The 25164-nt window shown below is 37.7% G+C and overlaps 1 protein-coding gene and 1 non-coding gene across 5 annotated transcripts in view; one reads left to right on the top strand and one right to left on the bottom strand.

Annotated features, from left to right (window-relative positions):
• GCA (grancalcin) overlaps positions 1-25164 on the top strand; it is a 43703-nt gene that overhangs the window by 12740 nt on the left and 5799 nt on the right. For 3 of the 4 annotated variants that reach the window (XM_043894393.1, XM_043894392.1, XM_043894394.1), the window contains 6 exons: positions 14959-15075; positions 17600-17669; positions 21715-21758; positions 22041-22188; positions 24586-24699; positions 25038-25096. In XM_043894393.1, the coding sequence (XP_043750328.1) occupies positions 15043-15075; positions 17600-17669; positions 21715-21758; positions 22041-22188; positions 24586-24699; positions 25038-25096 (468 nt within the window). In that variant the 5' untranslated portion in view covers positions 14959-15042. Of the gene's footprint in view, positions 1-10998; positions 11185-14958; positions 15076-17599; positions 17670-21714; positions 21759-22040; positions 22189-24585; positions 24700-25037; positions 25097-25164 lie in introns of those variants that run through there. The other variant, XM_043894391.1, reaches the window with a different exon arrangement.
• Positions 18985-19088, bottom strand: LOC122688873. The gene has a single exon (XR_006339613.1). It is a non-coding gene; the product is annotated as a U6 spliceosomal RNA (small nuclear RNA).

Below are 25164 nucleotides of genomic sequence, written 5' to 3'. Positions count from 1 at the left end.
TCCCATGACCTTGTCAGGGACTGGGTGCATTCCAGCGGCTCCCAATAATGGATCCTCATCTATGTTAGTATATGTCATAATTCCTAGCCTCTGGGACCTTACAAGGGGTGTACTAAACTTTTTCCTTTACTTAATTTCTAATTTGGGAGAACTCAATAAAGTGCTTTATAGCTTAATTCTTAGCTTTTAAACAAAAAAAAAAAAAGAAAGCTTAAGCCGGGAACTTCATTCATTTATTCAAAACTACAGGAGCATTTTGGGTTATCATTTTCCAAACATGAAAATCAATTAAGTTATGTTTTGTTTTAAAAATATTTTGCAACTGTGTTTTGATCTGTGCCTGCATTCACGATGCACCTTATTACTATCTTACCTTCCTCTTAAAATTTATTGAATAACTGCTATTTATTTCTCAAGGTTGTTGTGAATATCCAATATAATGTTCTGGAAAATAACCGTGAAAAGTATCATTTGCTATATAAATACATAGATCGTAGGGGATTCCCTGGTGGTCCAGTGCTTAGGACTCTGTGCTTTCCCTGTTGAGGGCCTGGGTCCATCGGTTCAATCTCCGATCTGGGAACTATGATCTCAGAAGCTGCACAGTGTGACCAGATTCATAACTATATAAACAACAAACATTTGTGGAAAACAAGATTCTAATCTTTTCATTCTTTTTTTTAAATTTTTTTATTTTTTCATTTATTTTTATTAGTTGGAGGCTAATTACTTTATAATATTGTAGTGGTTTTTGTCATACATTGACATGAATCAGCCATGGATTTACATGTATTCCCCATCCCGATCCCCCCTCCCACCTCCCTCTCTACCCGATCCCTCTGGGTCTTCCCAGTGCACCAGGCCCGAGCACTTGTCTCATGCATCCAACCTGGGCTGGTGATCTGTTTCACCCTAGATAACATACATGTTTCGATGCTGTTCTCTTCAAACATCCCACCCTCGCCTTCTCCCACAGAGTCCAAAAGTCTGTTCTGTACATCTGTGTCTCTTTTTCTGTTTTGCATATAGGGTTATCATTACCATCTTTCTAAATTCCATATATATGTGTTAGTATACTGTAATGATCTTTATCTTTCTGGCTTACTTCACTCTGTATAATGGGCTCCAGTTTCATCCATCTTATTAGAACTGATTCAAATGAATTCTTTTTAACGGCTGAGTAATATTCCATGGTGTATACGTACCACAGCTTCCTTATCCATTCGTCTGCTGATGGGCATCTAGGTTGCTTCCATGTCCTGGCTATTATAAACAGTGCTGCAATGAACATTGGGGTGCACATGTCTCTTTCAGATCTGGTTTCCTCGGTGTGTTTGCCCAGAAGTGGGATTGCTGGGTCATTCTTATTACCAGGTCTTATTTCTACCAGCAATCTTATCTTCACACATGCATGTGTGGAAATGAGATGATCTCAGCTTTTAGGCAGTCCTTGATCTATTTAAGAATTGGACCACTTTTATGGTTTTGATCAAATTATTTTAGTTTTTGGTAACTCAAACTCACATAATATATAATTAAGTTACTGACTGAAGGGATAATCACCAACCCAAAGTATCAATCAATGTTATTTCATTTCTATCTTTCTAGAAAGTCAGTGTTGTGAGTGTATGATCTCATGTTAATATGGGGTCTGATATTCACAAGCCTGAAACCTGTATTTAAAATTTAAGACAGGACTTCCCTGGTGGTCAGTTATTAAGAATCTGCCTTTCAGTGCAGGGGGTGGGGGGTGGGGTTCCACCCCTCGTCGGGGAACTAAGATCCCACTTGTGGTGAAGCAACTAAGCCGCCCATGCGCCACAACTAAGTTTGCATGCCACAACCGGAGAGTCTGTGTGTCACAATGGAAGATCCTGCATGACACAATGAAGATTCTGTGTGCTGCAACTAAGACCCAATCCAACCAAATAAATAAACATTTAAAAATAAAATGTAAGGCAGGCGTTTTTCTAATATTACCTGAATCACAGATAACTTCACCAAGGCTATTAATTATCATGTTGGTGCTTTTATTGAGCATTAGTGGTGAACACACAGTGTGATTAACGTTACACATAGCATTTCTAAAAGAAGCTTGCGTTGAATCCAGATTGCTTAATAGAGCTTTAGCAATCCAAGTGTATTTATTGCTATATATATATTCAGAAGCTACCATTCTTCACCTTTCTGAAGAGTCCTGTTGGCACTTTTCATATATGTGTTACTGTTTATTAAATTGCTTTAGAGTTTGTTCTTCTGCCAATAGAGTACTTAATATTACCAGAATCAGAAACAGAAAACTGTGTTGTTGAAAGCCTAGCTGAATAAGGTCAATTTGTCAACTGGCTGGTTTCAATAATAAATGGTAAGTAATATTTAGGTTTTTCTTATTTAGGAAACTTTTAGCTCTCTGTCCTCACTAGCGGGAAGAACCCTTAGGCAGTTGCTGAAAGAAACTGAACCTTTGGACTTTTAATGAAATTATTACCAGATGACTTCACTTTGTACTGTCATATTTTTATACTTTGTGAAATTAACACATATAAATCCTTCATTATTTCATGCTGAAAACACAATGAATAATTTCTGAAGAAAGTATGATAATTTTTCCTATCAATTAAAGCAATGGCATGAAATCTATGTGAATATATTTTAGCATGAAATAAATAAATTCTAGGGTGGAACCAAGGCCACAACACAGCAGACACTTATGACTGTGTCTCCTCTTCCTCACCTTTTAGATGATATATGTTATAGATAACTATGTTCCCCTAAAATTCATTTATTGAAGCCTAACAGTGTGATGGTATTTGGAGATAGCATCACTGAATGGTAATAAGGTTTAGATGAGGTTATGAAGGTGTGCCCCTCAGAGTGAAATTTTTAGTGCCCTTATAAGAAACACCGGAGAATTCACTTCTCTGTCTCCTTTTGGCTAAAGACCATGTGTGGAAACAGTGAGAAGGCAGCCATGTGCAACTCAAGGTGTCTCACCAATCCTCTGGCACCTTGATCTTGAGCTTTCAGTCTCTAGAACTGGGAGAAATAAATTCCCATTGTTTAAGCAGTCCTGTCTATGGTATTTTTGTTAAGGCAGCACGAGCTGTCCAAGACATTGGGTGTGCATAATTTCTACTATGTGGATTTAAAGGTTGCCAGAATCACTTTGCATTTATAATAAGCTTCACTTTTAATTCACTAGGTCATAATCTGTTCCTATCATTCACTAATTCTATGGAAAACAATGTCAAAGAGGCATTAATTTCTTGGGCCCTCTCACTTTCACTGCCAATAGGAATCATTTCCATTTTAAGGTCATTTTTGGAGGAATATCTCTTACAGAATTCTTCACTACTTCTTAACAGTTGCAACGTATCAGGTGGGAAATAGAAAGATTCCGTAAGAAGCAAATGCTGGGTGGTTGGTAGGCACTGTTCCCTCCAACCAGCCTCTTAGATCAACAACCTACTTAACATTGTCACTTAGTCTCCTAAGCGTCTCAGATCTAACATGTTCAATATTGATTTTTGATTTGGCCATCCCAAACAGTTCTTCCTCCAGTTGCCACCATTGGCAATGATACATAAAACTGGACACTAGTTAAAGTAGTAAGGGTAATTTAAATTGGTCATAGACTATTAATAATAGGGAAATTATAGGGAAAAGAATCTGATGTGAATTGAACTCAACTTTGATTTATAGACAGGTGACTGTGTGTTTTAAAGAGAAGATGAGGAAATAAGGGGTGGGGGTAAGTGAGGGCCCTATAGAATCTGGAAAGCAAGAAAAAAATTACAAAGAGCAGGAAGAGGGGTCTAGCCCAAGCAAAATCCTTCAGGGTTTGCTAAGTGGCTCTTATCAAAGGAGGCTCTTCCTCTCTCTTGGAAACTGGGAGATGGGACCCTATCTTCAGGTGCTGACTGGAACAAGCCAGCCAGCAACAGTAAATTCTTTTGGAAGCTTTGAGTCTTCTCATATGGGCACTTTAAGGGGACTAGGGTCATTCTAGGGATATAGCCTCGAGCTGTTAGAAACTAAGTTTTTGTTCAAGTTTATAGGGGCCAGGGTTAAGAAGATCGCTCAGAAGAGCCTGACTAGAGTTTGGCCAAGGAGAGAAACTTTGTCACCAAGCCATCAATGGTCAAATCCAAAGCATCAGTAAATCAAAAAGGCTATACCTTAAAAATGGAAAATGACCTGACCACTTCTCATCATCTCAGCTGCTACTCCATGGTAAGTCACCATTATCTCTAAATTGCCAACGATTGCTGATAGATCTCCTTGCTTCTCTACTAATCCACTTCAGTCTATTGTCAGCACAGCTGAAAGAGTGACGCTTTAAAACACAAGTTACATCATGTCCAGCTAAGGCTCCAACCCCTTAGGTGGCCGTTATCTCACCCAGAGGATGAAAGAATGTGCTTGTAGAGGTATGTAAAGTCCTGATGTGATCTTCCCCAATGTTCCTGCTCTGTAACCATTCTGTGACTCACCTCTGGCTCAATCCACACCAAACTCACTGGCCCCTTACTTTGCTTTAAACAGGTCATCAGATTTCTGGATTATAGCTCTAGTTCTGCTTGGAATATACTGCCTACAGAGATTTTCATGTCTAACTTGCTCATGTCCTTTAATCCTTTGCACAAACATCCTTTGCTTTACAAGGCTCCTTTGGGCGCCCCATTCTATACTGCCACCTACTTAGTCACCTCCCTACCCCTATCTCTGTTTCCATGTTCCTTTGTTCCACAGCATTTATCATCTCCTAACATACTATATATTAATTTACTTATTCATTATCTTTAGTTATCATTGCTTATTCTTCATGCTAGAATATAAGCTCCACAAGGGTAAGGACATCCTCCCCACTTCCACTGATGTATATTTTTTCCATCTAAACTAGTACTACAATATAGATGTTAAATAAGCATTTATTGACTAAAATGAATTATGCTATCTATGTGAAATTTCTTAGTGCTATAAAATAAGCTGCATTCATGCTGTTTTTCATTAGCTGGTATATCTTAGTATTTGGCATATAAACGATTCCTGAGAGGGGCAGATTCTGGCTCTGAATTTTGCTGAGGAGCAGTACATATTTACTGTCTCTGTTTTCCTATGTTTTCCATCTGTGAAGAGGGGGAGAAAGAAAAAATTCATTTAGAGGGAAAGAGAAAGTCAGATGGGCACAGATAGGAAAGGGAACCATTGTTGTTTCAGTGTTTATATTGTACTAGTAAATGTACTGGTTAATTGAATATCTAAACTCACCCTAAGGTCAAAGACCACCAAGATTTGGAAGAGATACTATAAGTAGACACAGTCATGAAAACTTTACACTTGTCAGAAAACATGTATTTCCTGTGTAAGAGAACAAATTTTTGGCTCATCTTAGTCAAAACCATGAATTTTCTTGTTTATTTCTCTAGATATTGGTGTGCCATTTTTTCTGCTCTTTAAGCCCTCTTCACTTATGGTGTAAATAATTTTTGTTTAATTTTAAAATACTATGTGGGTAGAGAGAGAGTAAATGGGTTCTCTCCTTTAAAGCAAGGAGCCCAGTGAGTCTGGTGTGGATTGAGCCAGTGGTGAGTCATGGAGTGGTTACAGAGCAGTGGCATTGGGGAAGATCACATCAGGACTTTACAGGCCATAGCAAGCATATTCTTTCACCCTCTGGGTGGGATAAGGGCCACTTATGGGATTGGTGGAGAAGGCAATGGCACCCCACTCCAGTACTCTTGCCTGGAAAATCCCATGGATGGAGGAGCCTGGTAGGCTGCAGTCCATGGGGTCGCTAAGGGTCGGACACGACTGAGCGACTTCACTTTCATTTTTTACTTTCATGCATTGGAGAGGGAAATGGCAACCCACTCCATTATTCTTGCCTGGAGAATCCCAGGGACGGGGAGCCTGGTGGGCTGCTGTCTGTGGGGTCGCACAGAGTCGGACACGACTGAAGTGACTTAGCAGCAGCAGCAGCAGTATGGGATTGGAGCCTTAGCTGGACATGATGTAACATTTTTTTAAAGCATTGCTCTTTCAGCTGTGCTGACAATAGACTGAAGTAGGTTAGTGGAGAAGCAAGAAGATCTATCAGTGAAATACAGAATTTTGTATTTTAAAATACAAAAGAAACAAATGTATTGTTTAAGAGACCACATTCTGCAGCTAAACTTCCTGGGTTCTAACCTCAGCTTTGCTATGCTAACACTGCAATTATAGATAAGTGATATACAACTCTCCACCTTACTTTTTACATTTATAAAATAATAATTGTCTATACCTGATGGAGTTCTTTAGAGGAATAACACTTCACAAAACAGTGCCTGTTACCTACTATTTATTATTGTTGTTGTTTAGTCGCTAAGTCGTGTCTGGCTCTTTGTGACTCTATGGACTGTAGCCCGCCAGGCTCCTCTGTCCATGGCAAGAAAACTGGAGTGGGTAGCCATCACCTCCCCCAGGGGATCTTTCAGATCCAACCATTGTCTCCCTCATTGGCAGGGAGATTCTTTGCCACTGAGCCACCAGAAAAGTCCATTTACTCTATAAGCTATTTTTTTTAAATGAAATAACAGAGTAATTTATGAAAAAACATGTACAATTTAAAATGTTTTTTATACATTCTATTTTCATAAAATGATACTGTTCATACCATAGTCACTGAATCTTGGAGCAAATTGTCATAACTGTTACTATTGAGCTGCACTATGCAGGCCTGCAAGCCTGTGCTTAACCAGCCTTAAGTCCAAAGAAATGTCTTTGATGTCTGCAACAGAGACATCAAAGGTTTAAGGGATGGGGGAACTTGCACGTCTGACACAATATCCTTGAGAAATATCCTATCATGTGTGGGGGACTGCGGGCAGGACACCGGGCAGTCTTTGCTCCAGGGGCCGGGAGTTACAAATTATAGGGGGAATTGACATCAAGTTGACTTACTGGTTACCAGGGGAACCAGCAGAAGGCATGTCCCTCACTGCCCCTTTTGATAAGCTATCATGGTGGCTAAAATAACAGTTATTAGTCAGGGCCTGGGGCAAGTATGTGAGTAGGTGTAGGTGAAGCAGGCACTTACTAGTCAAGCAGGGGATATACAGAGAGGAAGAGAATAGCCATCTTGGGTTGCTGTATCATACTTTTTTAAAAAAATACTCCTATTGACTCATTTGAAATTTCAGTTCCTATACTGGAAAATTTATTATATGAAATAATGGGTTTAGAGAGAGATACAGTAGACTATAGTGTTGAAAATCTTCTCTGCATCTCAAATGATAGTGTAAGGGTGGTAAAATAATTTTCCGTTTACCCTTCTGAGTTCTTGGCAGAGATCCCCATAATAAAAAACAGATGAGCAAGTGAAAAAAAGCCCAGAGGTTTACTAACACATATCCTCATGTATATGTTGTTATATGTGTGTGCGTGCTTGTTGTTTCCAACTTGTTGCTGAGAGTCATTTCCAACTTAGTCATTTCCAACTCTCAGACCCCACAGACTGTAGCCCACCAGGCTCCTCTGTCCATGGGCTTTCCCAGGCAAGAATACTGAAGTAAGTTTCCATTTCCTTCTCCAGGGAATCTTCTTGACCCAGGGATCAAACCTGCATCTCCTGCAGGTCTCCTACACTGCAGGCAGATTCTTTACTGCTGAGCCACCAGGGAAGATGACATGGGAGATAATCAGAGAAAAATGAATAATTCTCAGAGGTGGCTTAGAACTTCGGCTTAAATGCCATCTTCAGCTAAAGAGAAAAGGAAGGTATGAGTAAACTACCTCTGGGGTAGTTACCAGGAAAAGAAGGATAAACAAGCATAAGATTTGTTATATAGATTTAAGTCCCTGCCTTCATTATGGTAAGGGTCCACACTTGTCTCAGAGTACTCATTTCTGTCCTTCCTGGTAGAGAGTGGAGGAGTGTCACTTTGGTCCTGCTTTTAGACAAATGGAGAATAGAGAACTTTCCTTGTATTTGCTTCTTCTCACTTGCCTTCAGAATAATCCTTGTGCCAAAGTGAAATATTTTGGGGTGGGATATTCTGCTACCCTTCAGTAGGAGTTTCCCTGGGTAGTTCTTTCTCTAAGAAAGAAACACACTACCTAGAACTTCAAAGGGTCTGATATTTTATCCTATTTACCAGCTAACAAGTAGCCTGCCACAATTTCACAGAAGTTGACAGAAGGACAGAAGAGGTTTCTCTGTCAGAGACAAAGGACTTTGTTACTCACAGCACAATAGGCTGTGGATTCCTCAGCCAGAAGGAATCCTCATGGATTCCTTTTGCTCCCAAGTTCCACTGAGTGAAATGAAGCTGCTAGATGGGTAATACAGAAGCAATGGGTGTGAATCACCAAGGAGGAACTCTAAGTTTAGGAAAATTCTGCTAGCATACATAAGCAAACTTTACCCTGGAAGGAGAGTTTGTCTTTGCTATCCTGCAGCCAAGCTTCTCTCTGCCCTTGAAGAAAATAGTATATCTATCTTGAATTATGGGTTTCCTAGGTGGCAATAGTGGTAAAGAGCTTGCCTGCCAATGCAGGAGACATTAGAAATGTGGGTCAGGAAGACCCCCTGGAGAAGGGCATGGCAACCCACTCCAGTATTCTTGCCTGGAGAATCCCATGGACAGAGGAGCCTGGTGGGCTACAGTCAGACGTGACTGAAGTGACTTAGCACATCTTGAAATTATGTACGTAGAAATGCAAGGGGCCCAGGGAGTGTTGACACAAATGCAATGCATTGATAAAGCTAGTACGATGAAAAGAAGATGCACAAAAATTCTGACCAGAGATTTAGACTAAAATTGTAAATGTAAAACACTTGGTCCTTTCTGAGCATTTCTTTGAATATGTAGTTAATCAATTAGAATAAAACTTTGCAATGATTTTGATAGGGACAGAATGGACAAAGTAAGTGTTTAAATAGTGAATCACACTGCTGCTGCTGCTGCTAAGTTGCTTCAGTCGTGTCCGACTCTGTGCGACCCCATAGGGCCCATCAGGCTCCGCCATCCCTGGGATTCTCCAGGCAAGAACACTGGAGTGGGTTGCCATTTTCTTCTCCAAGTGAATCACACTAGGGGATTGTAAATAGAAAAATATGGGAGACTCCTGTAAATTAAGAGGTTTGCTTAACCACAAAACCAAGCAGGCTTGCTTAACAAAACCATGCAACAGAAGGATGGGACACGCCTCCAAACAATAAAACAATGGTGGTATGAGACGCACATCCTGTCTTGTGAGCTCAGTAAATTTATGATCCCTAGGACATGCTCTCTGTACACATAAAAAACAATTTGTGGACCTAGTTTGATCACACAGGGACAAGAAAACGACCCTGTTCAACCTGGAAGAGGAACTAATGATGGAAGCATTACATCTACTCAAGAAAGACAAAGAAGGTCTTTTCTCCCTCCCCACTTTTCCTTTGATTATGAAATTGTAGTCCACAAAATTCTTGGGCACAACATTTGTCACCCACCCTCTTGTAAGTCTCACAGGCGTCCTATTCTAATAAATCACTTTTTATTTACCTCTTTGCTCTGGCTGAATTCTTCTCTGCACTGAGCCAATAAAGGACTATGATACCAGAGCTCTTTGGAGCCCCCGTGAAATGATATCAATTGGTTTCAATTTGTTTTGCTTTGTAATGCTTTATCACTTGATGCTTTAATGAGTCAAATGTTCTTTCCTCTTATCAAAAAGTTTTTAGCATCCCCCTTTATCTATTTATGCCAATTTAACCTCATTGGCCAAAGTATTTCTTATTGCATTAGCGGAACCAAGGCACAGTTTCTCAAGGGTGCTTTGTACCTTAGCAATCTTCCTTTTTGTCTCTTTCTGAGAAAATTAGGTTTTACAAAGTTGAACAAGTTCCTCCTCTGTAGGGCAGCTGAACAAGTTCCTCCTCTATAGTTACTCAGCTTTGCAAGGCTAATTTCCCCTGCCAATAGCTAACACTTTCTTCCACATCTTTACTTTTTTTATTAACATCCTTATTTTCAAGAAACATTTTAGCAGTTGTCTTGTTCTTCAGCGGTAACTCAAAATAATATCACCATGGTCTTTTTGTTTGTTTCTAAACTAAATTTACAGCTGTCCTTCCCATGTGTGTTTCCTTTTCCAGGCTGAAGCTGCAAAATTCACTTGAGCTCCAGAGACAAGCAGAACTGTTCAATGACTATTACTTAATAAATCAAAGTAATTAAGCATTTAACTTTTCACTGAGTGATTAAAAAACAAGCTGCTCCTTTCGATGGATATTATTAGGAGGCACAACTCAAGAGTTAAGAATTTGCCCAAATGTTGAGTCATCTACTGGGTTGCTAGATAATATATAGAATGCCTTGTATATTATCAGCGTATAAACAGCAAATCATTTTTTAGTACAAGTGCATGTCTCATTCAACGTTTGGTACGTACTCATATTTTTTAAAAAATTCATTGTTTATTTGAAAATAAAATTTAACTGAACATCCTGTATTTTTATTTGCTAAATCTGGCAACTCTTATCACCATTTATCTACCAAACAAGCTATAATAACCTTTTTGTAAAATTTGGTGTCAAGAGCGTTTTAGCTTAGACGCACTACCTTTGGAGTAGAAGTCAAAGTTTCATAATTTTGGTGCTACGGTAAAAAAGATGTAAGTAACTCTGCAAGTTTTGAAATTCATAGATACACATTTCATAGTCCATCTTTAAAAAAGTGGACGAATAGGTAAAAAGAAGTCATGGGCGGGCTGGTCTGGGATTTCTAAGGTGAAAAGAAACCAGCCTCGAGAGCCTTTCCAGAGTGTGGAAGTCACTGCAGCAAGTTTCTTTGCAGTTTAGGAAGGCTAGAGCGCGAGACCTACACCAGTCAATAGGGGCGGAGTAGGAAAAGGCTGGGCGCGTGAGGCCAATCAGAGACGAGATGGGTGGGACTAGACGTGGGGAAGGGGCGGGCCTAGGCCGGATAGGCTGCGAAGGGCAGGTCTCAGCCAATCCGAACCGAGCAGGGCGGGGCTGGACTCAGAAAAGGTTGGTCTGGAGGACGGGAAAGGCGCTGCAAGTGCGTCTCTCACCCTCACCTGCGCCGGCACCTGCACCTAGACCTCCTCCGCTCTTGTCCCAGCCGGGCGGTCGCCGACTCTACGGCTGACGCTCGCAAGATTGTTATGGCCTACCCGGGATACGGAGGAGGGGTGAGTCCTGGCCGCTTCGGCGCGGCCTCCACCACCGCGGGATGTGACGCCCCTGCGGGCGGGGGCCACGTGCCGGGTTCACCCTCTGTCAGTCCTTGCTTACATCTGGTACTCAGCGGCGCCAGGACTTTGCGCACTGTCGGAAGCCGGGGCTGGGGCCAAACGGAAAGCCACAGGTGTTCTGGCGCCTGATGGCCCCTTAGGCGAATCCTTGTGGAACCATGGGTGTGGAGTGTTTTTAGAAATTTCTTTCTTGGAATAGAGGAGCAAAGCATCCTTGTTTCAGTATCTTTTTTGGTCTACCCTCCCTTCAGCACTCCTCCCCCGGCCCCATTCCCCAGTTTTGCTAGACATCCTTTCCCTGAATTTTTTTGACCACTTCTTTTCAGTTCTTTATGTGGCTTATGAGTAAATTAAGATATGCTAAATGCCTTCTAATGTTTATTACTCTACCAAGGGCGGTCTGTTCTAAACATTGGGGGGCTGGGTTGTGGGGGAGAAGATTATACTTTCTTACCTAATTGTTTATCCTGTAACACCTTTGGGAGTTGGGAGTTATCAACATGGTAACAGCATATACAACAAAATTTGTACGTATTTTTAAGGTAGTATTACAGTGTGGTCAGAATTTTCAAGCATAAGGATATATGCTAAGCATAGAAAACTTGTACAGATGAGCTATTCATGGAAGAAATAGAATGAAGAATACGTTCCACGAGTAAAAGAAAAAGGGTAAACTTTCTAAGGGCTTCTCTGATAGCTCAGTTGGTAAAGAATCTGCCTGCAATGCAGGAGACCCCGGTTTGATTCCTGGGTCAGGAAGATCCTCTGGAGAAGAGATAGGCTACCCACTCCAGTATTCTTGGACTTCCCTGGTGGCTCAGCTGGTAAAGAATCCGCCTGGCAATGCAGGAGACTTGGGTTCTATCCTTGTGTTAGGAAGATCCCCTGGAGAAGGGAAAGGCTACCCACTTTAGTATTATGGCTTGGAGAATTCCATGGACTATATAGTCCATGGGGTCCCAAAGAGTCGGACACTACTGAGGGACTTTCACTTTCACTTTCGATCATTTATAAATAAATCTTCCAGAAAAGCCTTTTCATCTTTCTTAAAAAAAAAAAAAAAAGTTAGGAACAAGGATCAGATCATTATACTATTTAGATAGCAAAGGATACCTACCAAAGAATGGTGTAAAACTTTATTTGAGATGCTACAGTAGAGGGTCTAGGTTCACTAAGGCTCAGGGGTAAAGAATCCACTTACCAGTGCAGGAGACATAGATTCAATCCCTGGTATGGGAAGATGTCCTGGAGCAGGAAATGGCAACCCACTCCAGTATTCTTGTGGGGACATCCCAAGGATGGGGAAGCCTGGCTGGCTATCATTGATGAGGTCTCAAAAGTCGGACACAATTTAGCAACTAAACAACAACAATATGTTTATACTTGGTTTGGCCTCTCTTCTTAGAAAAAAATGTTCTTTCAGTTTTTCTTCCTTCTGTGAACCTTAAGGTGGTGAGGGTCTCCAGTAAGCCTTAAATTCATGGATATGCCCCAGGCCTTAATTGCCCTCCGTGTCCTTGAAGGCCTTGGAACCAAAAGTCTAGGTGCTTGTTATTGCCTCAGAGCGAAAGTTGCTTTGGGAATTTTGCTAATCCTTTTACCTCTGGGTCAAGACTTGTCCCCCAATACTGGCCTGAAACTTTCCCTGGATCAGTGAGGTAACTCAAAAAATAATATTTTATGCAGTTTTTAAATTTAAAGTTGATCTTTATATCATAGTTACCCTTATTAGAAATAGGATTTTTTTCCTTCAGTATATTTTTGTAATTTATAGAATTTAAATACTTTTAGAAGGTCCATTTTATTTACATTTTCAAATGTGTTGGTAAAAAGGTGTTCATAAGCATTTGTTTATATATATATACATATATATATATATATATATATATATATTTTAAGTTCTCTTTGTGGTTATATACACTTCTCTTTTTTTTCCCTGGAAACTGGCCTGTCCATCTTTTCAAAGAAGTAACTTTTATTTTTATTTATTTATTTTAAAAGATTGTGTTTACTTATTTGACTGTGCTGGATCTTCATTACCGCCTGCAGGCTTTCTCTAGTTGCAGCAATCAGGGGCTTCTCTCTAGCTGCACCGTGTGGGCTTCTCATTGCAGTGGCTTCTCTTGCTGCGAGCGTGGGCTCAGGACCTGAGGCTCAGTAGTTGTGCCTTGGTCTTAGTAGCCCTGTGGCGTGTCAGGTCTTCCCAGACCAGGGATTGAACCCATGTCCCCTGCTTTAACAGGTAGCTTCTTAACCACTGACTAGCAGGGGAGTCCCAAAGAAGTAACTCTTACACAGTCACTTTTTAAACAATTCATTATATTATTTTAACGTTTATTGTTTCCTGTCTTGTATTTATTGCTTTCTAATCTAGTTTTTGGTTGCATCCCTGAGCACATTTCCTGGAGTTCCCATATGTCATTCGTTTTGCCATTAGGGTATCCCAAACTGCAGCTTTTTAAACAGCTACAAAAGGCTCCTTTCTGCTCCACTCCCCCCAACCAATACTTATAATTCTTTTCTCTTTTTGACTTCCATCAATCTCTGCTCATTCTTCAAAAGTAGTCAAGATATTTCTTCATCCTCCAGACTCATTAAAAACACTGAAAAAAATGCCTCTCTGGACTTTCCAGTGGTTCAGGGGTAAAGAATTCAACTGCAACGCAGGAGATGTGGGTTCAATCCCTGGGTCAGGAAGATCCCCTGGAGGAGGAAATGGTAACCCACTCCAGTATTCTTGCTGGGAAAATTCCATGGACAGACGAGCTTGGCAGGCTCCAGTCCGTGGGGTCGCAGTGAGTCACAGATGACAGAGCAACAAGCAAGCAACATGCCTCTCTAAGATATAAAAGAAGGCATACCAAGTTCCAGAGTAAAACGAAAACAATGACCAGAGCCAAAGCAGGAAACAAACAGTATGTAAGCTCTGAGGTCAGACTACCTATATTTGAATCATGGTTTACCTGGTACTAGCCATTTAACTTTAACTAATTCAGGAAACTGCTCCGATGTTTTATGACCTTAACTGAAAGAAGGACATAGTACTTTCATACCTCACCGACTTGTTGGGAAATCACAGGGTAGGGAGAAAGTAGTTAGAACAGTGCTTAAGATACAACAAGCTCTCAATAAAGATTTGCTATTACTATTGTTGCTATTCTTGTTATTCTTATTTTCAAGAGGACCATGGTTTGAATTACCACCTTATTGTTTTCTTCATTGATGTCTTGCTTTTTAAAACAATACATGTTTTTTGGTGGACAGGATGTTTCAGCCCTATGCACTTTCCCATGATTTGGTCATGGTCACAGTTTCATTTTATTTACTATGTATTCTTCTTCTATGTATGTATCTTTAGGTTTTCTACTTTCTCATTTTACTATAGGTGAAATTTTCTTATATTTTTTAACTTTTCGCTTTGGTGATGATGATAAATACTTTTTTAAAGTGTGCCTCATTCTTAGAGGCTAGAGACTTCTTTTTTCTTTAACACTTTAAAGAACATTGGATAATATTTGTTAGTGAGATGAATTAAGTAATACAGGGCAACCAACAGTTTGTAGCGAACAGCTTTTGTGATAATTTGGGAAGTTTCAGTAACTCAATTTTTGCTTTTCAATGGACTTCTCATAAATATTTTCTTTTAAACCAAATTTAGTGTTTAATGGCTAATATTTATGTTAATAACCTCTTCCCTTTTCACTCTTTTAGTTTGGAAATTTTGGCAATCCAGTGGGACAGCCAGGATACCCTGGACACCCGGCTTATCCAGGCAGTATTTCAACAGGAGACCCCATGTGGAAATGCTTCCTTGCTATTGCTGGCCAGGTAAAATGTTAAATATACAGCACAAATATCAGTTTTAAAAAAATTATTGCAATCTAAAGCAAATGTCAAGCTCTTTTATTTAGTGTATCATTTAAAATGTATATGAAATTTGTATTTTAAACTTATCCAGTTTTTCTCCTGAGATCAGAAATTAGGGTGGTCATAATTATCTTATTAAAAAGTCTGTTAGTTTGGTGTCTAACATGTTAGGAGAAACCAGGGTGGTGCATGGAGACTGAGCCAGATAGGATCTGGGAAGAAGTGATCTCTAAGTAAATCTTCTTGAGGAAGCTGTGACAGAGGGTCACAGAGACTTGTGAACTGTGGATGTTTCTGGGAGAGCCTTGATGGTAAAGCAGATCAGGAAAAGGTAAAAGAAATGGGGCGGAATGAAGGTGCAAATACCAATCTAATGAGCAGAGACAGAGATTCACTCTTGAGTCTTGACACAGACCATGTCTCTTCCCTTTTACAGTAGTCAAGAAGATTTATTGAGTGGTTAGAATTTCAGAGAAGTTTGATAACATTTTCCATTCATTATTCATTCATTTAAATGTTCACTAGGTCCCATATGTCTTTCTAGAAATATATATACACAGAATTATTATATGTTGCAAACACTTTGTTTTGGCTACCCAAATTTCATTCAAAATGTCCTTTTCCCTTTTCATGTGTATTAGAGGTTGGAAAACCCTAATCCTGTCTCGGACACCTTTGTATAAAGGTAGCTATGTGCGATAATACTGGCCATTGAGATGTAGGTGCAATTTCTTTAGGATGCTTTCCTTTTCCAAATGAGGAAAGCTTAGCTGAAACTAGTGTTAGCCATTTTTCATCCTTGTGGAAAGGGGACTACTTGCCTGGAAAGGGGACTTGAAGTATGGAGGGGCTGTAGCCATCTTGTGATCTTGAGGCCAGAAGCTTGGGATAAAGGCCTGTGGATGGGGGATTTGGAAATATGAAAAGAGATTGATGGCCTTGTTAAGTTACCACAGAGTCTTGATCTGCCTAGACCCAATAAACATTTATTTGTTTAAACCCTTTTGATAATATTTTCTACTGTTTGCAGCTAAATGCAATCCTGTTGCCTTATACCACTCTTATCTTCAAGGAACTCTTAAGTAGTATAATACTGGGAAAAAGTATGTAATCTATAGCTGACTATATAATAAACTCATTTTATAAAACTACAACTTAAAATATAAGAACCAGACATGTATATTTAGAGACCTTTATTTGATTTACAAACTATTTCATTGTAACAGTTGTCAACAATGATTTGCTATGATTGTACTATTTGACACTTTCCTTAACTTTTTGTTCTACCAAATACTTGGGTTTATTTCCCCAAAACAAGCAGATTAAAATGCAATAAATAAACTGGTATATACTTAAATATCTTAGAAATTTAAGACCATCAGGTAAATCTAACAGGCTTGATAGACCTCAACTGGGTCAATATCAAGAGAGACAGATGAGGTGAATGGTGCAAACATAGGGTGAGAGCCTTTATTTAAAAACTGGATATTTTTTCACAGATTTTTTTGCATTAGTTTTTTTTTTTTCAATATTGCATTAAAACATAATTTATTATAACTACTGAGTTTTTTTAAACTTCCTCAAATTTAAAAGTTAGTCTCTCACTTGCCTGATAATGTTTATAATACTCCTTAGAAGTGTTTACAATGCTCCTTAGATGTGTTTATAATACTTCTTAGAATTAGTTTGTAAAAGTTTTGTTTGTTTGTTTTTTAGATTCTTATAAATTACATGCTTTAAATTTGCCTCCTTAATCCTTTTCCAGAGCTGTTGTTTTGAATTCATGACCATGTATGAGATGCTTCCAAGTAAATTATTCTACTCTTTATTTTTGTAGAAAATAGGATGAGGTACTGAAACATAATGAGAGTATTTAACCTGTTCCACTTTGACTGTGATTTCCTATTTGTGATAAAAGATTTCTTTTCCCATAAGAATGGCAAAGAATATTTGGACAAAACTCAGAAGAATAACACCAAAATGTAGGGGCACTCTCAAGCTGAGAGTAAAGATGTAGAGGAAAATGATATTTTCTCTTCCCAGTTAAAGATTCAGTATCCTCTAGAAATAAGCTCCCCTCAAAAGAAGCATGAAAGAAAATTTTTGAGACTTCTCTGAACACAATTTAGGCATTTTTCTAACTTTTTATAGTAGAAGTATAATGATTCTCACAAGATTTTACTTTGCATTATTATAGGACAAAGTGATTATGCTGTTTTTCAGAAGTAGGGAATATAAATTATATGTGAAATGCCTGCATAATTTAATAGAATAAAATTTGATTGTGAAAAAGTATTCATGTTGTGTGATGTTCTTTAATGTGTCTTTGTCGTCAGTAATTTTCTCTATATAATTTTGTAGTTGATAATAGAGTAATATTTTGATGACTGCATATTTATTCATTGGCCTTGAGCAGCTAGTTAGCATTTTAGTATGCTTTTACACAACTTCTTTTATTAATCAGGGTATAATTATTTTTTAACAGGATGGTGAAGTGGGTGCTGAAGACCTTCAGAAGTGTTTAACACAGTCTGGAATTAGTGGAACTTATTCTCGTGAGATCTTTTTTTTCTTCTTTCTGTCGAAATTGCACTAGGAAATTAATTTTCTAACTTTTTTGTTTCCATACTTGAAATATTTTTTAAAACTTTTTAATCACATACACTCACACACATAATGCAGAGTCAAATAATGCTACAAATCTTGTTAAGTAAATACTGTTCAGTGTGCATTCCCCTCCCCGACGTTAACCACTCTTAGAAAAATTCCCTTTCAACTTCTTTCAGCTAATTGTTTTGAAATTTGCCTCCATATCTCAAATAGCACGATTTTATTGCTGTTGGTTTTCAGTTTAGATGATGATCAATGATTACGTCCTGCTGTGGACAGTGAGGATGTAACCCTTTCACCCGTGTCCTGCCCTATGCACAGGAGCCCTTCCCTTCCTCTCCAACCAGTATCGCTGTTAGGTAATTTTCATTAGGTCAGTAATCAGCATTTGCTTTATTGTTACTGTTTAAATGCTCTTCCTGAGTCTTAGAATAATATATGATTAATTTTCCTTTTTCTATAACTGCTTGCTTTTTCTGAAATTAATCCCCATCCTGGAGCTTTCTGTTGTGCCACGTTTTTCTGTGCATAGCTGTCATGATGCACTCATCTGGAGCCCTTTCCTCTCTCTCTTGAGTTGGGTCTCCATTCCATCGCTTGTTCTCATCTTAAATTTGATAAAATGCATTATAATTAGCTTCTTAATAAAAGTACATGGGAAACAAATCTTTTGAGACTTTCTGTGAAAATGCTTCCATTGTGTCCTCAGAATGAAGTGACTAGCCAGGTATAGAACTCCAGATTACAAAACATTTTGACTTAGAGTTTTAAGCTCCATTGTTTCCAGCTTCCATTATTGTTTGATCTTTTTGTTTTCTGCCTGTATGTCATTTGTTTTTAGTGTGTAGGGGCTTGTGAGAGCTTCTCTTTGCCCTTGGTCTGAAATGTCACAGTGCTGTTCCTTGGTGTGTGGGGGATACAGAAGGAGTTTCCAATCGAGACTCATTTGCTTTCATTCTGAACAGTTTTCTTCAGTGTCCTTTTCTCCATTTTCTCTTTGTGGAATGTCTGCCATTTGGATTGGGTCATTTTTCTTTTTCTCTCCTGCCTCTTGGTTTCTTCTACTTTTGGAGAAATCCTGGGTGGCTTAGTGATAAAGAACCTACCAGCAATGCGGGAGACACGGGTTTGATCCCTGGGTCAGGAGGATCTCCTGGAGAAGGAAATGACAACCCACTCCAGTATTCTTGCCTGGAAAATCCCATGAACAGAGGAGCCTGGCAGGCTACAGAGAGTAAACAACAACCTCAACTTTCTTTTTTTTTTTTTTTATTACTTTGGGAACTTGAGTGTCATCCTTGTGCAAAGGCCATGCTAATTGTCTCTGTACTATTCCAATTTTAGTATATGTTCTCCTGAAGTTCTATTGAGGCTTTCATTTCTCCTATCATGTTTTTAAAATTCAAAAGCAGTTGTTCTTTTTTTTTCATAAGTGTGACGTCTTTATCTCTCTGAGATTTTTAATGTTTTTTTTTTTTCCCAAGTTTTTTTCCTCCTACATAACCTACTTCTTCAATGTTTTTTCCCTGGTTTGTTCATTTGACTGTCTTTCATGTTAGCTGCCTTTCTCAGATGTCTGATGATGCTTGGTTGCTCATGTTTAACTAAAATACTGGTTAGAAGCCCTGAGAGCTGGGCTGGGTGTTGACGCCAGACTTCAGAGCCTGGTGGTTCAGCTGGGCGGTTTGTCCTGCAACACTGGGCATCAGGATCTTTAGGGATTTCTTTTGGGGCTGGTTGTCCAGTTGATCTGCTCTCTGGAACCAAGGAGGGAGGACTCAGCAGGGTTCTCAGTCTTTTGTAAATTGTCACTTTATTTCCTTGTTTTAATAGATGGCCCTGTCTTCAACAGTGCCTGGTTTCCTGCAGTGCATAGACCCCTCCAGAAAATGTAACCCAGATGTCTGCTGGCTTGGGAGTAGACAGGGCAGCCATCTGGCTGAAGCAAGAAGATTTGGGGCTTCAAAGGCTCCTTCAATAGGCATTCAACCAGTCCTTGCGTTTTTGTCTCTACATTCACACCCATTTTCAGAAGTACTGCCAATTTGTAAAAGTTTGGGGTCTCCTCCAGGATAATGAGGCTGCTTCTCAGCTTTTCTTATTGCAAGGTCAGGAAGCCACTTTCTCAGATGGAAGTTGTCAACTTATGTCCACCTACTTTTCAACTTGCAAAGTTTTGTTCCTTGGTTTCCTCTCTTATTCTCTAAAGGATTACAAATTGTAAAAATGCAGTTTAATTCTGTCCATTCTAATGTGGTGTGGGGAGAGAGTGAAAATCTGTCAACTCGCCTAAAACTTCTCTTCATCTATTCTTTGTCAAGGTTATTTACTTTGACATTTGCTTGGTTCTATTTTGAGACTGATTGAAGAGCTGATTATTTGATGACTGAATTTTTGTCATTTATTATCATCTATTAAGATTCTTCCACTTAAAGAATGTGTGCTATGTTAACTTTAAGGCAAAATAGATCTAATTTACTTGACAAAATGATGGAATGCCATTCCAGAGATTTCTGCCTGTCCCTGCCTGAGAAGTTTTTGTGTGAAGAAGCACTGGTCTCCAATCCTCTCTCTTCCACCTGTTAGCTCTTTGAACTTCGGATACTTTATCTTTCTGGGCCACAGTTGCTTTATTTGTAAAACTGGGACTATTATAGGTTAGGCATGTTTATGTTAAATCACAGAACACACACTACTGGTTCATAATAACTGCTCATTCAGTGTCAGTTGAATTGCTGTTCTGAAAATACCGTAACCATCTATTCCACCATTGATAACATGTGAAACAGTAAAGAAAGTTTCTTTTAATTTGTGGGTTGTTTTATAATTTTCTTTAATGGGTCTAAAATTTAGCTGAAATAGTTCTTTTCTTTATAAAAATTTCAAAATATTTTATCAAATAGCATAAATAATTTTAAGCATTTTTGCTTATTCATTTGTTTATCTTAAGGAACTACTAGTAAGAACTTTGTAAACTTCACTGAACTGTACTTGACATAATATCTCCTTCATTAGGACTATATATAATTAGTCGAGATAAATCAGCATGCTAATTGAATGTAATTATGATAAGGATGAGAAAAAATTAAATTTTGCCCAATAAGTCCTCATTCATAGTTCTTTAAATATGGAAGTGTTAATATTTCTGATTTAAGATAGCAAACTATCTTATTATCTATATTTCTTCTTCCTTTCTTTTCTCCTCCCCCCAGGAAAAAGCAGTTACTTTCAGTTCTGAAACTCATCTCTTTCTTATTTGGTTGAGTGCAGTAAACTTCCAAATGATTTACCTACATCCAGATTCATCATACTTTACTCTCTGTGTAGTCTTTCTTTGTCAACTACTATTTTTGAAATGGAAATTTTAGAATTGCTCCTATATTCCTTAAAATCCTTTGCTGTTGATTAGTCACTAAGTCCTGTCCAATTCTTTGCGACCCCATGTACTGTAGCCTGCCAGGCTCCTCTGTCCATGGGATTCCTCAGGCCAGAATACTGGAGTGGATTGCCATTTCCTTCTCCAATCCTTTAGTAACCTCCATTGGTCTAAACCTTTAGGGTGGCATTCAAGACGTATGATCTGGTCCTCATCTGAAGTCATTATATGCCTCTCATTCTCATATGCCCTAAGCTTTAACCAAATCTCTAACACTTTCAAGTTTTGTGATGCCAGTATGTAAGAACTACTTAAGCTGACTTGTCATTTGTGTTAGGAAGACTAAAGCCCTCTTTTCCCCTTGTTTAGTTTTCAGTATTTTATAATTGCTTATTTAATTACCCAAATTCCTTTAGTAAATGTGAGTAGTATGAAGGTAGTAATTTTTGTCTTTTTTTTTTTTCTTTCACTATGCAGGCCTAACAATCAGAGTTTGTTCATTGAGTGATGTATAGTTTTGGCAGTTGGTAAATGTTTTGTTTTAAAAACAGAAAATGTTGTAATTTTACATAAATAGGGCAGAATTTAATTCAAATAATAAATATGTTTTATAGCCTTCAGTTTGGAAACCTGCAGAATTATGATTGCCATGTTGGATGTATCCTTGAGTAAAAACAAAAAATACTAGAATATGGAATAATTACCCTTAAGGCAGTTGTTAGGTATAAATAATTATAGTAAACTAGAGTGTTTAAAAATACTTTGTAACATCCTATTTGAATTCCATTCTTTTCCATTTTTACACAAATCTATTTATATGCTAAGTTGGCTAACTCTTGCAGAAGTGAGCTCACAACTTTTTAGTCAGTTATTTGGAATTTTGATTCCAGGTTAAATTCTCTTTGGTATAAGAATTTATTTTCATTAATAAAACTATCAGAGAGATTACACAGGAAAAATGGGATTTAATGAATTCAAAGAACTTTGGGCAGCTCTTAACTCCTGGAAGCAAAACTTCGTAACTGTTGATAAAGACGGAAGTGGCTCAGTAGAGCATCATGAACTGAATCAAGCCATTGCTGCTATGGGTAAGCATATTAAAATTCTTTAAATAAATCCAGGTCATCTTTGTTCTTTGATCAGATGAATCTTAATTGTTTAAACTTCTAAGTAATAAAAGGGTATATTATTTCAGCAGCTATTGTCCAGTTTGAGTTCAAGGTTATAGGTACATTCTGATTAAATGTCTTTAACAAAACCATTTTATTTGTGAGCTTTTCAAAGAATAATCTTTCATGTATTCTGGTTGATAAAACAGTTTCTGAATTTCCTATGTTGAATATACTTAAATTTATTCTAATTGTACTCATCATTTATATTGTATACTTCTGTAACTTGGTAAGATCTCTAATTTGATGGCAAAAGCTTATCTCAATAACAGGTCTCCATACATAGTCTAGTTGTTCTTCTTTTTTATGTAGTGTAAAACACACAGTAGACACCCCAAAACCAAAAAACCTCAAAATGAGAAGTCTGCATTTTAGAGTATCTCAAAAGACTGTAACTTTATTTTTATCATATCTCTGATAAGCTAAATTCTCAGTCTGTTTTCTTTCAAAAAATGACAATATGAATAGTGTGTAACTTGCTCAGGGCTTCCGTCATAGCTCAGTTGGTGAAGAATCTGCCAGCAATGCAGGAGACCCCAGCTCAATACGAGGAAGACCCTCTGGAGAAGGGATAGGCTGCCCATCCAGTATTCTTGGGCTTTCCTTGTGGCTCAACTGGTTAAATAATCCGCCTGCAATGTGGGAGACCTGGGTTCAATCCCTGAGTTAGGAAGATCCCCTGGAGAAGGGAAAGGCTACCCACTTCAGTATTCTGGCCTGGAGAATTCCATGGACTATATACAGTCCATTTAACTTGCTTACAGTAACATAGTTTTAAGTAGTTTTCTTGATTGTATTTATGCTTGTGATTTTATTTACATTCATTTCTAAACAAAATGCTTTTGTAATCTGAACAAGTGTAAATTATCTCAAATTTCAGTTTAAAGTCAAAACCATGATTTTATTTTATAAATAGACATTTTAATAAGTTGTCATTTTAGGGATAGTCCTGTCCATATAAACTTCTATAGTTTAATTATAGAGTCTTAATTCCTAATGAATTAAACTTGGTTCTTATTTCAGCACAATGTTGGAAAATTAGTATAGCCATTTGGAAAAAAGAAAACCACCAAAGAATTCACATAGGCAGTTGAATTTAAGTAACAAAGAGGCATTCTGTATTATTCAAATTTTAGGTCTTCAGATGTATTTTAAAATATTCAATTTGTTTTTGCTGAGAATGCTATGGAAAATCTTGTGAATTTTATCAGTCCCACATCCACCCGGATCATAACTCTCTAGTAGGAAGCTGGGTTTATTTGCATGTAATAACATTCACTTGCATATTTGACTTCTATTAATTTATATCTTTCCTTTCAGTTACTTTTAGCAAGTTTCCTGGATTGCATTTCATTATAGCTATTTGTAGAATTATCTTCTGTTGCATTTATTTTCATTATTTTTCCCTTTGACTGGATGAATGTCTTTTGTCTATATCTAATCCAGTAATATACAAAGACAACATTTCTAGGGCAGCATTCTTCACAGTAAAATATACACATCTCATTAAATACATAGGACCATCACTAGGGGGGGCAACAAGTAAAATAATTTATATTTCTAATTACTTTTATTCCATTATTTTAAATTTTAGTTTTTTATATATTTTAAAATTTAAATAAATAGTAATACTTGTATAGAATTTAAGACTAAATAATATACATATAATGGGAGTGAATGATCCAAAACTTTTTACTCGAAGTATGCATTCAAAAAGTCTTAGAGTCCACTGGGCTAGACAGAAAAGAACTAAGGAAAGAGTAAAAAGACTGGTTAAGATGAAAAATCTATGAAGAAACATAATAAGGGTTATAGGCCAAAATGGAATAACATTTCCCTATTTCTTCCCCCTTTAAGTAACCATGTTGAATCTTAAATTTTCTTTGACTCTAAGACAATACAGGTTTGAATGATATCAAAGATCACTAATAATCTTTGCTTTGATGTTTTTGAAGAACTATAAAATTACAGGGTTTAAAAATTGATGAATTAAAAAACCTATGACTACATTAGACATTATTTCAAAATGAAAATATATTTTACTAGCACAAAAAGATAATTGTTTTCTTTTTCCTAGCTTTGACTTTTTATAGAGTTGGAATTGTGAAATTTATGTACTACTTTTGCTATTAGTAATAAAACCTTTCCTGATCAATTTCAATAGGAATGTGTTTTGTTTCTGATATATATTTTTATGTAGTGAATTCTGAAAGTTAATTTGTTTTATAACTTTATTAACAAGAATACATTGTTGGTTAATGGTGTTCTTATGATGTGTAGTTTTAGAAGTTTTAATCTAGCAATCCCTTTTTCTAGGTTATAGGTTGAGTCCTCAAACAGTAACTACCATTGTCAAACGTTACGGCAAGAATGGCAGAATCTTCTTTGATGATTATGTTGCTTGCTGTGTGAAGCTTCGAGCATTGACAGGTATGGACCATTTATGGGCACAGCATTATGGGACTTTTTTCCCCAAATGATGTCCCTCATTTTCTTCAGCAAACTGATAGTATTATGTGTCTTCCCCTCATTATTTACTGTTAAATCTTATCAGAGTTCTAAGGCTTTAAAACTTTAGGAATATAAATAGTGAAAAAATGTTATAGCCCAGTTTTGGAAAATTTTCTTCATATCTCAGTGACCTGGAACATAAAAAAATCACAAGCTTTACTAGAGTGTAAAATTATTCCTTTTATAATACCTGGGGGCACCAGTTATTTAAAACTAGATTTTAAACTATAACACAGAAAATAACTTCTTGTTTAAAGATTTCTTTAGGAGAAGAGACCACTTGCAACAAGGGGTTGTGAGTTTCGTATATGATGATGTGAGTATCCTGTATTACTTTGGATATTTATACTGTGTTCTATGTGTGCTCATAGTGATCAGAATGTA

Source organism: Cervus elaphus, chromosome 33 (assembly GCF_910594005.1).
Source record: "Cervus elaphus chromosome 33, mCerEla1.1, whole genome shotgun sequence".
NCBI classification, from domain to species: domain Eukaryota; kingdom Metazoa; phylum Chordata; class Mammalia; order Artiodactyla; family Cervidae; genus Cervus; species Cervus elaphus.
This window is presented reverse-complemented; position numbering and strand designations above follow the sequence as displayed.